The following is a 14,294-nucleotide window of genomic DNA, read 5'->3' on the forward strand; positions in this document are numbered from 1 at the left end:
TTAACAAATTAGATGCTAAACACAAAGTGTTTCCTATTGTTTGTATAGATTAAAATAAAATCGATCATTATAAGTTGAAGTATTCGGTTTTATGCAAATACAGACCTTTGATATCCAAGTAACTGATTGTTCTACAGCTGTTACAAAGACCTAAACTTAAATTTGTTTGCAGCAGGATGCTTTGAATGTAAAGGGAAGGAACACAGATTTATTGTTGGCTCTTCCAACAAGTCACTATGCTGCGTCCTAAACCCTTCTATAAAACTGCTTCATACCAATTGATGTCAAAGGGAATAATATGGCCCCAAGGTGACTGAATGAAAAAGGTCCTATACCGCGAGTACGCTGAAGTGTAAAAATTAACTATCACTAACAGGAATGCAGATTTATTTCCTCTGGACAATCTAACAGCTGCCCACAGTGACCAGCATCTCTGTGAACGTGAACGGAAATGAGGGAGCACGGACTCTCGCTATCACTCTTCCCCACGTGCAGGACTCAGTGGAACAAATGTCAAGGGAAAGGAAAATAAATGATAAAAATATCCAAGGTGGAGTCTCCATTTTATATCCTGGATTTGTCATACACAAATGCCGATCTCTCTTTCACTCTGTCAGCAAATCAGACAGTGTTAATGTTTGTACATTTTGAACCTGAAGGAGGCATATTTAACCCTAACTCAGAAACAGTGGGTATTAAGAATGTAGTAAGAATTACAGAGCTCATTAGACAACTTAATAAAATCATCCAGAATGGTACCATTTGGAGATTTCTGCCTCTATATGAGATCCATTCTTGAAAGTATTAAAAGATAACATATTAAGGTTAAAGCTGTTCAGTGTAGCAAGGAATAAAATGAAGTTTGAGGGTCATTTCCTGTGACACTACTTTACAGGTTCTGTATGAAGGTAATTTTACCTGAAAATATAAAAAAATATTATCCTACAGAAAATTCCAGTTTACTCAGACAGCTTCCTACAGGTTGCAATAGGAATTACTCTGTAAGAACTCAAAGCTCAACATCATAGCTGAACCACCAATATCGGACCAAGTGGTACAATTAGTTACATTTATCAACTTCATTCTGAGGAGCATCATCGCTTTACTTACAATTCAGAATTACAAAATTCACCTGGTCACAGAAAGGACTAATTGTGCAATAAGCAGGCCTCCTTTAAGAGATACAAAGATTCCAAACTGAACGAAATCAGGTTTAAGAGCAATGGCCTCTTCGATCAAGAAGAGGCAAATGATATCCGTATCATCTTAATCTTGTCTGGACAAAAAAATGAAAAGAGCAGAGAGATGAAGTAGAGACCTTGCCCGGCTTTGCAAGATGTCATTTATCACTGTATGTTCCAGAGTCTTAATGTCACTGAGAGACCGCAATACATCCTGCTCCTTCTAGACATAGGAAGGTAAATCACCACACCAAACAAATTGCCTTTTTAATGTCTGCAAGCTATGTGGCACTGCAGGAGCTGCTCTTACTCAGCTTCTTACATGTACATCTTGACAGTCATGCTCCTGTTCATGGGGTCCACATAAACTAGGATATTTCACTTAGCCCGGGACAGAAATTCTCTTTGGAGCAGTCAACTGATCTTCTAAGTTACTATAAAAACCTTATCAGCTTTATTGACTGACAGTCCACGTCTATTATCCAGGGAAGGATGGCCGCTCAAAAGTCTCAATGATCACATAAATGTCGACGCCCCCAATCTTCTGCAGGCACTCAAATAGAGTAGTCTCTCTGGTGCCAGGAACTGTAATGTATTAACTTATTTTAGGCTTCAGATAGGGTTTTAGATGCTGGACTACAGGATGATAAAACTATGATGTAGTCCCTTTGTATTACCAGAACTGTTCTTCAACTTTCTTGTCCTAAAGTTGTTAAACACATCATAAAACAATTTCTTATATAGAGCCTTGAGGAGGTGGAGAGAACAATACATTGCAACAACGTGATGAAACAATGGATGTTATTACCTAAAGGATGAATCAGAGAATGGTTTAGGTTGGAAAGGACCTTGAAAATCATCAAGTTCCAACCCCCCTGCCATGGGCAGGGAAACCTCCCACTAGACCAGGTTGCCCAAGGCCACGTCCAGCCTGGCCTTGAACACCTCCAGCGATGGGGCCTCAACAACCTCTCTGGGCAACCTGTTCCCAGAAAGAACGAGTATATTCGTTTTGGCACAGCCCTTCCCAACAAGGATCAAGTTCTATAGATAAGGAAACTTGACAATATTTCTACAAGTTGGTAAGCACAAAGAATTTTTTTGGTTGGGGTGGGAAGGTGGTCTTTTGTTTTCACCAGTCTGACAGCTGGAAGAACAGAAGAAAATCTAAGCTTTCAACAGGAGTCAAACAACCTCCAAAGGCAGAAATTTTATGTGCTTGCAAAGGACCCGTATCCCTACCCTCCTAATAGCCTGCAAGAAACTGTTCTCAGCAAACACATCAAAGTCTTTCCACTTGTTGACTTACAAAGATGACTTCATTAGCAAATGGAGTTCCAATAACCAACACTCCTCCTGACTGATGTCAATCATCCTGAAAAAGCTTGGTATCACTCACTGGGTTAATAAAGAAAAACAGCAGTTGAAACCCAGCGAGAAGATTAAACATGCCTAAATGAACTCCTGAGCACCAGCTGGAATGCAGTAAACAGGACTTCAAACAACAGACGCTCTGGCTGAAATAGTAACAGCAACATATCTGGTGATCTGACAGAAAGCTAGTTATTACCGTATGGCTTCAAAGACAGGAGAAGCAAAGGGGTGATGGCTGAGCTGGCAGAATTTTAGAGGCAATTCTTCAGTCAGCTGAATTTCGGGACAGTTGAAGACTGGAAAGGAGACCACGTACAGTCACCTTCAATGTTTCAAACCTTTGGGAGCCTGATTCCTCTACCAGATATGACTAGATGCATTGCAGTGCCGTGCTTGATGAGCTACCTCGTTTAGTCATGCACCGACACATAGGTTTATTAAAATCCAAGCTGTTCAACAAGCCTGAGCATTAAGGAGTCATAATATGTGAATAAAACACAGCAGAAACTGAATTATATTGCCAGTCTACTTGATAAAACAGCATGCTAAAATGCAGAGAACTATTTACCCAGTTCATTGACTTTTACTCCTCAGTACCTGAAAATGGGTCACTGTTGTGTGTTTGGGTTTTTTCAATCATTTTACTAACAAATTTATTTTCTTGATTTATTTCATAAGCAACTGTCATCCCATAAACAATTTTTCTGGCTAAGTTACCTAAATACTTGAAAAAGTAGATTTATAATGGAGACATTATTACTGAGAACCAGCAGCTATAAGCATAATTTGCAGCATTCTTACTGCACCAAATGATAGAAGCAAGGAAACATTTAAAAATTCATACAAGTGAAAAAAGGACTTTCAGTAATACAAATACAAATCTGTAAAGCACTATTTTATCCAGAAAAAATACTTGTGAGCCACACTTCTTAAATACTTCATGACATGCTTCTTTACTGTGACGATGAACTGGGAACAGCCTTGGTTTTGTTATTTTATATGAGAACGAGCTTCACAGAGGCAAGCTATATCAACAGCCAGAAATAAGCTGGAGGAACAAGAACACCCCACTGAGAAGCACTGAACTTCAACAGCTTCTGTGTTTGCTACAGTCAATTTGATTGTAACTAGAACATGTCACAGTGGGACATCTTTTTCCACATCATAGACTGTAAACACAGCAGCTGGCAGTACAATTATATTTAGGCAGTATGAATGATTAAGCAGTTAAAAGAAGTGATAGTACAAGACTGCGTATATCACCACTATATTTCAAATTTCTTCCTGCCTTAAGGGCTTTCTCATTAAAAATCCCATCTTCACAGTTGTTGGTCTCAATTCAGAAGACAGCACCAAGATGCATTTTCTTCAAAATTTTCACCTCTTTCCACTCTTGATCACTCACTACTGCTTTAAAATGAAAAATAAATGAAAATCAATGGCCACAGGTAACTGTCACATACAAAAAAATCGTCCCTTTTCATGATGTATGTGATAGGAGGTCAGCACAAACAAGGGGATCTGTAAAGGACTTACAAATCAGCGCAAAGCAGCAATGCTGAGCCCGGGGATGTTGGCACATATCTCAGTACTGCAATTAATTCCCTTAACTGTACATGAAAAGATTTCTGGGTTTTGCTGCCAGAAGAGGTAACCCCAGCTTAATAAAACATAACACAAGGGCATGCCTGTATCACCTATAGTTAGAAAGCAATTTAAAATGCATGTTAACATGCCTTTTAAACACACAAAAATCTGTATAGTCAGCTGATAACACCTTTGGCCATCTTTGGTTTCAAGTTGCTTTCAATACCAGTCTTTCCTACCACACGCGGTTCATAGCCTATACCACTGCATGGAATATTGGCCGTAGCACTTCTATTTTTAGAAGTCTATTTGATGAAATTATTTACACACACACACACTTGTTATTCTTTATATCTCAGCTCTGGACCAAATTAACTTCTCTGATTGTCACAGAAGAAAAAAAAAAAAAAGAGAGATGACCAAAAAAAGGAAAAAAGAAAACTCTTCTCTTATGACTGATCACATTTTTTCCAAATTTCTGCTGAATAATTTTATTTGGCAAAACACAGGGCAAGCTGGCACAGAGGAGAGGATATCTGCAGGGGCAGATGCAGCTAATGCTGGCCACTTGCCACAATGCCTTCTAAAGAATCCACAAGAAGAGACCACAAAGGAATACAGAATCCAGTGTCCAGTGCCAAAGACTTTGCAGCACAAGGGCCATTGCTCTGTATTGACACAGTCCTTCACTGTTGCTATCAATGAACTTTTTATCCCCTTTATTGGCTAGCTTCACTGGTGCATATTCTTAGCCAACTTGCTATTCATGGAACAATAATAAGCAACTAAAATAAACAACCCCTTAGCCCAACAATCCCACATTACTTTTCCACCTTAGGCTCAATGTTTTGCTATTAATTTCAGGGAAGCTAATTTCTCTCTCTTAATCTCCAGGGAAAGGACATCGGCAGAATATGTCAACATGTAGCCCATGCATTGCCGCATTCCTCTGAGGTTAAATAAAGCACTATAGCAGTTTGAAATTTTTCAGTGTCGTTTTCTTACTCATTAATATTTCCATGAGAAAAGTGCACAATTTACTTTCTCATTCTAGTATGCACGGAGAAATCCCCTTGATCAAATGCAACAAAATCCCCACTTTCCTAACACTGTGATGCAAGAGCTGTTGAAAGGTCTGTATCTTCTACAAACTTCAGTTATTCGTACCAACATTTTTAAGTCCCAACTTCCTTATGTTGGAAATTTTTACAGTACTCTGGATATTCTTAGCATTTCTCTATTGTTCAGCACTAAATCCAACACATTCTTGAAGAAGATACCCCAAGAACACAAGATCAATGTTTAATGAGAGGGGGTTTTTTTAGGCCACATTTGCTTGCTTACTTGATAAATCATACCAAAACTCCCAAGAAACATAACTGTTGAACCAAATAATGTTATATTATTATAATGTTATATTGTCAAAAGACAATGTTGGCAATATTCCATCCTTCTTTTCGCTATTCTTCTCCTTACCCCAACTCACTTTGTCTCTAGATGTTGAAACCTAACCTTAGTTGCATAATTAGAACAGAAAGAAGTGAATTTTAGTTTAGTATGCAAAAGCTATAAAGTCTATAACACGACTAACTCATTTTGACTTTTCATAGTTTTAAATACATGAAAGAATGAAAATGCAACTAAAAATGTATGCCCTATAACCACCAATGTGGACAAAACCACACAGTATATACTGCACATCTGCTTCTCTAAAGTTAAGGCACATATATAACTTCATAGCTCTTTTCCATATGAAGTGGTGTCATTTTATTTTGTTTTGATACTCCCACATTCTTTTATTTCTCATTACCTCATTGCTACAAAATCCTTTCTTTCTCAATATTTTAGTTTATAAGACTGTTCAACAATACTGCTGCATTTCATTAGAAAACAAACTGACTATGCAGGGCATTACTAGAGTCTAAACCTTCCAATCATCAAACCATATTCACAGAATTAATGCAACAGTAAAACCTTTACAAGTTACTAATCACACGGTTAAAAGCAGAACAGAAAATTTTCCACTGCTACCAACTGCAGTTTTTTTAGTATTTTCCACAAAGATGGCTAAAAGTTTCACAAAACATTTAGTTTCATCTTACTTTTGAAATTATAAAGGTCTGCTGTACGGTATAAATTAGTACTATTTCTAGCATATTATTATATTTTTCTAAATTACACGCAACTGAATTATTTCTATCCAGTTCCAGTTTTGCAGATATGCCTATTTTCATCCAGTAAGCTTTTTGGCCAAGATCCACGTTATGGATTCCAATATTTCCAATACTGGAATATTCCAATATTTCTTCTCTGGTAGAGAAGAAAAAAAATCTGAAAAGAAGCATATTTCCCTGCCTTTTTCCATTCTCAAATAATTGAAACTCGGTACTCACCCACACTCTTCCAATATTTTCCCTTCTGTTGATAACACTATTCCATAGTTCTGTATCAGGAAGATCTCAATTCTTTAGCCTAACTTTTTAACCACTCAAGCACATGAAACATACCTGAGAAGCAGCTAAGATTATATCTGATACAACTATACAGTAAATAATCATTCCTTACCCTCCTCCTTGTTTAAAGATTTATCTGACATTCAAGTTGCTTACATTATTTGAGGGCTGTATACCGTTCTTTTCCCAAGCTTACTGCATTTCAGTACATTTTTCTACACTTTCCAGCGAGATGCAGTTTGCTGGTCTCCAACTTACTACGTACACCAAAAGAGTCCAGGTCATGGTGGCACAGATGTTGTAGCTGAGCATGTGATGAATCCTTTGTCCATGTAGTCTTTATCATACACTAATTCTCACGCTACAAAAGGATATCAACATTAATACTGGTGAGAGCCTTGCGCAACATCTCAAGCTGGTGTAACTCACGGCTGCTCTAAAATCTCAGATGCAAGTGTACAGCATCTTTCAGATGTCTGTAGTACTGATGTAGGTAGCACACCAAGGTATCCAATTCAAGGACACACAGCCATGTGGAACTGCTGGGGCAACATCAAACACTGCATACATGCTGGTTTCCATCCCTTTTTCAAGTACAATTAATTTCAGGTTTATTTCAACAGCCATTTGAATAACAAAAAAACGAAAGCAGCAGTTTTAGCGTAAGATTATATAGAAATCCTAAATGACTGGAAAAAGCTAGAATATGTTAAAATTTTCCCTACACCTTTTTTCCTCCTTTTTTGTTAGTTTTTCCGTATCTTCTTCTATACCATTTAACTTCTGCATAGTTTTCTCCACTCTGTTATCCATCCTGGGTTCCTAAGCTTTCTTCCCTGCAATTTTGCTTTGACCCTCAACATACTTTCTCTTGCTCCTTCTGGGGATTTTAAACGCTCTTTTATGATCTTCCACATTCTTCCCCCACCCCATGGATGTTTATTTCCCAGAACACTGTCAGCCTTTTCCAGGGAGCTGGGTCTACAGCCCAGTCCTTCCTCCCAAGTCTCTTTCATTGACACACAGTTTATCCGGCTTGCCGCATCATTTCTCACTCCTCCTGGCACATCCCAGAGACAGCGAGCAGGCAGAGAAGCACCACAAAAGAAAAGAAAAAAAAAAAAAAAAAAAAAGGACAGAAACTAAGAGCAGATGCTGCCAGAGGTTGAAAAGGCAGAGAGTGACTTCCTGTCTGGCAACCAAGGAGTTGCCAGAAAAAACATGGGAATTCCCAGATTTCTAGCACAACATAAAGTACTGGTGCATCAGATGGTCTTCTAGTAGTATTTTAAAACACAGTTCTCTCTGTTCTTAATCTTACAATGCATCCAGAGAAATTTAAAAAATGCATGTGCCTATTTACCCACAGTGAAACACAAAGCAATACATGAGAATATAATTTCACAATATAATTAAAACCTATGTTGTAATGCATTCGTAAGGAGCCACAGTTCTCACTATTTGGGCAAGATTAGTTCTGTCGGTTCTGTGCTGCATATATATACACACGTGTAGAATGAGATGCAATTTCTCCACTACTACCCAAATATGTATCCAGGGGAAAAAATAAAAAGTAGGGTTAGTCAGTTCTGGTATGACCAGGGAGCGATTAAGAAACTGCTTCTAGGAAAACCAAGAATAAATCACTGCAGCAATTATCATGCAGCTCTTTAGCGGTAAAAATTTCTGCAATACATCTTTAAATGTTTTTATGTGCCATGATTTTTACATTAAGTAGATTCCCCTGTTCTGTGAACAGAGCTGCTAGAAGGAGGATGGGTCACATTGGCCTGTGCTGGCCGGCGGGGGAGGGATGAAAGGAATGAAAGCAGTTATCAAGGCATTTGTAAGTAGTGAGCTCTTGGAACAACATTAGAGTTGAGGGTCATGGGAAACAGAAGCTTTGCTCACCCTTCTTCCTGGCAAAGTTTTCTGCACTTGGGCAACAAAGTAAAAAGTTTTGTAAGAACAGAAGGAGGAGGAGAGGGAAAAAAATTTAAATGTGTATATTTAGCTCATTAAAAACAAAATACTACCACTTTGCTTTAAAGGAAATGAAACACTTTCTATATGAAATTCTTTCAGGCTCTTAGAGCTCAGGAATACAACACTTGATTAGATTCCTTTGATCAGACAACAGTGATCACAGTCACATGAACTACAGTATTGCACATAACAGGGTTGTGTAGTTTTGTGGTTGTTTTTTTTTTTTTTCTCCTAACACAGACACACACAAACAGATATAAGTAACATTTGTTTAGAGTCAGATATGCACTTCCAGACACAGAGGACAGAACCGAGACCCCAAATCAAGCAGGATTTTGTACAGTGAAGTTAAATGGCACTAAGTGTCTTTACCAAATTTGGTCTGAGTTTCTCGTACTCAGATAGTCTACCATAGAGCTGATTCACTACATAGCTACTTCTCAGTACTCAGGGAGACTGGATACCAAACACATCAGTTTTATACAGCAAATGAGCTTAATATGCTAGTTAAACCCACTTCTACCTTCAAAATATGAAAGGAATTCAGAAAATGCAGAGATGAGAGCCGTGAAAGCACTTAAAAGCCGTACCGATACGTTTTTTAGGGTTTAGATTCAATCACTTGTAGTATCCTAAACTCAAAAATCTGTTACCAAAATACCTATGCGGTAATAATCGGGGGGGGGGGATGATTAGCCAAACAAAATATGCTTCATTAAATATTGAAATGCACAACCACAAAACTGTTTCACCAGGTGAGCTCTTCCTTAACAGTTATGAAATTGGTTTTATATCTTACGTGCTTTCCAGTTTTATTGCATTCAGTTAAAGAGGGCAAGAAATAAACCCTGTAAAAAGCAGTAATCATATTGCATTCCTCTCTATGTACAAAACTATTTCAAGGAACAGGCTCTTCACATTTTACAGGAAAAAGAGAAATACCCCTCACGTTCATTTCATTGGGCTCTGTTATTTAGTTAACTTCTCAGACAAAAATATGGAGCTTTAATGATCTTGTCATCTGCTGAAGTCTGCCTAGTTTTTTTGTAAGTCAAACAACTTGGAAGAAAGACCAACTACGCTTCTACACATTTCATTTACTTTTTTTTTCAACTTTTAATTCTCTGGAATTTTGTTCTACTTTGCTGTCACAAAAAGATTTAGGAACATATGACAGCATCCTCTTGTTATCTTCCTGGCAGAGTGATATCCTTTAATTAATAATCTTACCATCCATTAGTGCTAGTAGTGTTTATATTACGGCATGTGTAATGAGTTCTGAACTAGCTATTATCACTCGCAAATGAGAACTTGTCATTGAAATGGATAAATAATAACTAGGTTGTTTCATTATTCTACACTTGGGTCCAGTCAATAAACAAATTAAATATTAGTAATTATTTGAAATCAGGAAAAAGGAACAGAAACAAAAGTATCAGTAATGCCACTCCATCAATCCACAAGACACCTGCATTTAAACATTATGTACAGATTTTGTCTTACTCCCAAAATACCCGGGAAAGGCACAGGGAAATGAGGCAAAGGTAAATAACAGAAAGAATATCTTATTTGAAGAAACACAGTCACAGTCATCAGCCTGAAAAAGACAACTGGGGGGGCCACAGGAGTTCTACAAAATCACAAGCAGTACAGAAACGGTGGCTGTCTCTTCCAAGTGAAAACAAAAGGCTATCTAACATAGCAAGAAGCAAGCTCAAAACAAAGAAAGAAGATGCTTAAATGCAAGAAGGTGATGTAAAACGCATTGTTAAATCATGAAGCTCCCGGCCACCGGATGCTGTGGATATTAAAAATTTATGTGGGTTCAAGAAAGGACTAGACGAGTTCACAGAAGAAAAATCCACTGAGAGCTATTAAAGACATAACCCTTTGCTCAGGAAATCTTCAAACCCCAAACCACCAGGGGCAGCAGAAGTATCACTGCATTTTGCCTGCTCTTATTCTCTACTCGAGACAGTCAGTGCTGTGTGTGAGAGAGAAAACACAACTTGCAGCACAGCACTCACTCATATCTAGAGACAGGATATAACACCCGATAAACCTCAGGTCCGACCCAGCGCAGTCGTTCTTATGCTCTCTGTAGTAAGATTTGGACACGTACGTTTTGCAATAGCTTGAACGACTCAAGACACCGTTTGCCGATTACCACCATCTACTAGTAGGAGGTTATCACTCTCATGGCTGAGCCAATACACCATCACGGATAAGCATTCTTTAACCACCTACCTAGGGTCACCTAGCTTAGCAGAAGACGACAAAGAAGAAGGAAGAGCTGAGTTAGCACTGCAAAATTAAGGATCACGAAGATGTTCTATCTTGCTGGCTGAACCATGGGAGATGTTCTCCAGAGGAAGAGCAACGATGGGTAGTTGGAGGCTATATCATCTCTAACTGCTCCAGAGCTAGAGGAGGTAGACCACTATGCATTTAGTTGTATTACAAGGCTGTAATTCTTCCAGCAAGGAATTGTTTAGCGATTTGTGCTATGAGCTGTGCTAAGCATAACTTTTAACAGTAAAATTAAGTGCTTTAATAAATAAATAGCTAACAATTGGACTATCAAGTCCAAACAGCTTAAGTGAAGATTGATTATACAGCTTTACCCCTTTCACGCTCTGCACTTGCACACACATATTATCTTCACCCTCTTCCTTCAAAACTTTTCCTAACTTAGTTCTTAGCACGAGGGTGGTAACTATGTGGACAACTATTCAACACTTGGGGTTTTTCCCCTCAGAGTTCAGTATTGCTCTTTCCTCTCCTCCTCCCACTATTGCTGACTGCATGCTATCCACGTCCTGTAATGAATACAGAATTATCTCAGCCTTCATGCAAGCCAAGCCTAGAAAGACAGTAAAAGAAGGATATTCTATGTTATATGCATCACCATTACCCTATTTGACAGATGGAGATGCTGAAAGCAAGACAGCCTAAGGCCACACACTGAACTGGTGATTAGGCAGACCTTGTGGGTCCCTGCTTCATGCCCATTCTTGAAGATGGCATTCCTTCAGACCAGGAGATACTAACCAGAGCTGGAAAGAATGCAGCTCCTCACACTTCCCTGTCCCCACAAAAACTGCAACTTCTGTCTTCCAAGGGGGCATAATTTAAAAAAAGAAAAAAAAAAGTTTTATATTAAAAGGAGAGAAGAAAACTCTAATTTCATTAAAAAGGAAAGAAAAAAAAAGAGCAACACAACCTTGTTCTGATCCGTTTAATGCAGCCCCTACAGAATGCCCCGTGACTGCAGCTGCAGCAGTTAGTGCTCTGTATCTGTTTCAAGTCAGTCTCCAGGATAATGAGGAACACACCACGCACAAACACGCTTGCTTACTTAACAGTCACTTGTTAAACTTTAGTTCAAGCATTTTGAGAAGAACAAAAAAAGACTGGAACAAAACCAGGACAGAAGAATTAAGGTTTGCACAATTAAACTCTGATGTTTCTTAATTGGAACAGTTTACCTTTGAATAACTTTAATATAGGAGTTTTGCACATAAAATGTTTCCATTAGTTTTCAGGTGCTGCAGAATTTTATTTCTCTTTCGCAAAATCATGTTTATCCCGCTAAGATTAATTCCCACTAAGACTTCAATCTAACCTCATCACAGCTCAATCTCAAGAATCAATATTCAGGGGAATATCGAAGAGACAGAAAACAGAGAGCATCTTTGTTTGCATACAAGTTCAAGAGGAAGCCTGGACAGGTTTTCTCCAAGAGAAATGGGAAAAATTCCTGCTTGAAAGATACAAAATGAAACTGGAATAGCTGATAACAATGCTTTTGGAAAATATCCACCCATCTCGTTTCCACACAGAGTGGAAAAGTCAATAATAAGTCAGTAAGTCAGTAATCCATTGGGAGGATGAAAAAAACAAAAAACAAAAAACCACAGAAATAATCTGAGCCTGAACCAGATATTTGTTGTAAAGGTATTCATAAAGAAAAATCTGGTGTTTAACCCTAGGACTGTATTTTTATCCAAAGACTGACTGCAGAATGTCCCTTACATCACCATAACATCATTGTCCTTCCAGCATGCCGTAGGAAGTTGCACTTGGAGCACAAGTTTTGCATGGCTCACAGTTTGTTGACTGGCTGGATTTCCATTCCAGCACACCCTCCTTTCCCTTTTCTCAATCAAAAGCAGCTTAAAGGAGTAGTAGATTCCATTTCAAAAGCCCAGCAGCACTTAATGTATTGGCTTCTCTATCCTCCATTTAATACAAGTGGGAATATTTCCATGGAGTTATACTTTTCATTAAAACATGGGAAATCTCAGCAAGATTAAGACCAAACAAGTTCTGTAACTGGATGCAATTCTAGAATCATCAATTCTTTTTAAAACAAAACTGGAATTCTCTGCAGAGAAAAAAGTTTTAGTGACTCCAGGCAACATTTGTTTACAAAGAGCAATATAAACCAAACTGAGAGAGCACAAACATGGTAGTCTGGAGTTTGGACGTTGCTTTCCAAATGCAGTATTTTTTCTTTTCATGAGCATGTAAAACGCTTAACTGCAAGGGATGGTCCTTTCAGAGCCCAGTGTATATTGACTATAATCCTGTTTCATCTGCAGTTGAACACATAAGCAAATATGAATCAATGAAGAGCTTATGATCTTTGAATGACCCAAGAGACTGCATGAGTAGCCAAGCTAAACAGCTTCTTCCCAACATTCATATTAGCTTCCTTGGCATAAGCAAACAGAGCACATTAAAATATTGGCCGCAAGAGGAGAAAAACATAGCACTGAATAGGTTTTTTTAATTTATTATTTTTTATTATTTTATTTAAAATTGCAGCATCCAATAAGCAGATGGTTTTAAAGATATCTTTGGGACTAACAGGCAGGACAATACATAGTTTCTCCAAAGGAATCAATTGTTTTGTTAACTGTTTCTGAATTAAGGGTCCCCAATCTACACATTGTACACACTGTGACATAATGACTCCTGTTGACTGTTATAATAGCTCACCCATTAAGCATTGTGATTCTCTGGCTCCCTAAACATACAACGAATTGTAACACCTCTTATCAAGCCAATTATTCCTAAAGACAGGCTCGCTGAATCCTTTTACAAGCACCTTTCAATGCAAAACAATACCCCTAAGGTCTGCTCCGCTACAGACAAGAACCCAGAACACTGATGTAATCAGAGGTACCTCAATGCAAGCTGGTCACGCTCATTACTTAGCCAAAAAGCTAGTAAGTTTAACTTTGATATCATACCCTCAAGCTAAATATATAAATTAATCTTGTGTTCTGCTGTCAATTTTCATAATGGCTGGATGAGAAAATAATAATAATAAAAAAAAAGGTCACTGTGGAATATTAATTATGAACTGGGCAAAGGCTGTGCTCAAAATTAGTGTGGGAAACAGCAATCGTAAATAACATGGATGAGAGAACTAATATTACGTTTGACAAATAGCCTTATTGAGCATTATTTTCCTGTTGGTTTTAGAGGCCACCAAAATACATACATAGTTACTAAGAAAAAGAGCACCAACTAAGTCAAACAAAAAAATGTGACTTACAGTGCCAATTTCTCAGTAAAGTTCAGGTTGCCTTTTTTTTCCTCCTCCTATTTCAAACATGAAAAAATGAAACTTCTCTTCCCTAAAAAAAACCCCACAAATCCAGTAATAACCTTCAAAAGTTCTGCCTTAGCAGCAAAATTTAGT

The 14,294-nt window shown here is 38.0% G+C and overlaps 1 protein-coding gene across 1 annotated transcript in view; it reads right to left on the minus strand.

The window, feature by feature from the left end:
- The window catches only part of ARHGAP42 (Rho GTPase activating protein 42), a 137,742-nt gene extending 130,334 nt beyond the window's left edge, over positions 1–7,408 (minus strand). The window contains exons 1-2 of the mRNA XM_009889416.1: positions 7,323–7,408; positions 6,322–6,452 (exon numbers count right to left, since the gene is read on the minus strand). Coding sequence (XP_009887718.1) covers positions 6,322–6,452; positions 7,323–7,408 — 217 coding nt within the window. The remainder of the gene's footprint in view (positions 1–6,321; positions 6,453–7,322) is intronic.
- Between the last annotated feature and the right edge of the window lie 6,886 nt (positions 7,409–14,294).

Source organism: Charadrius vociferus, unplaced genomic scaffold (genome assembly GCF_000708025.1).
Source record: "Charadrius vociferus isolate BGI_N301 unplaced genomic scaffold, ASM70802v2 scaffold87, whole genome shotgun sequence".
Classification (NCBI taxonomy): Eukaryota; Metazoa; Chordata; class Aves; order Charadriiformes; family Charadriidae; genus Charadrius; species Charadrius vociferus.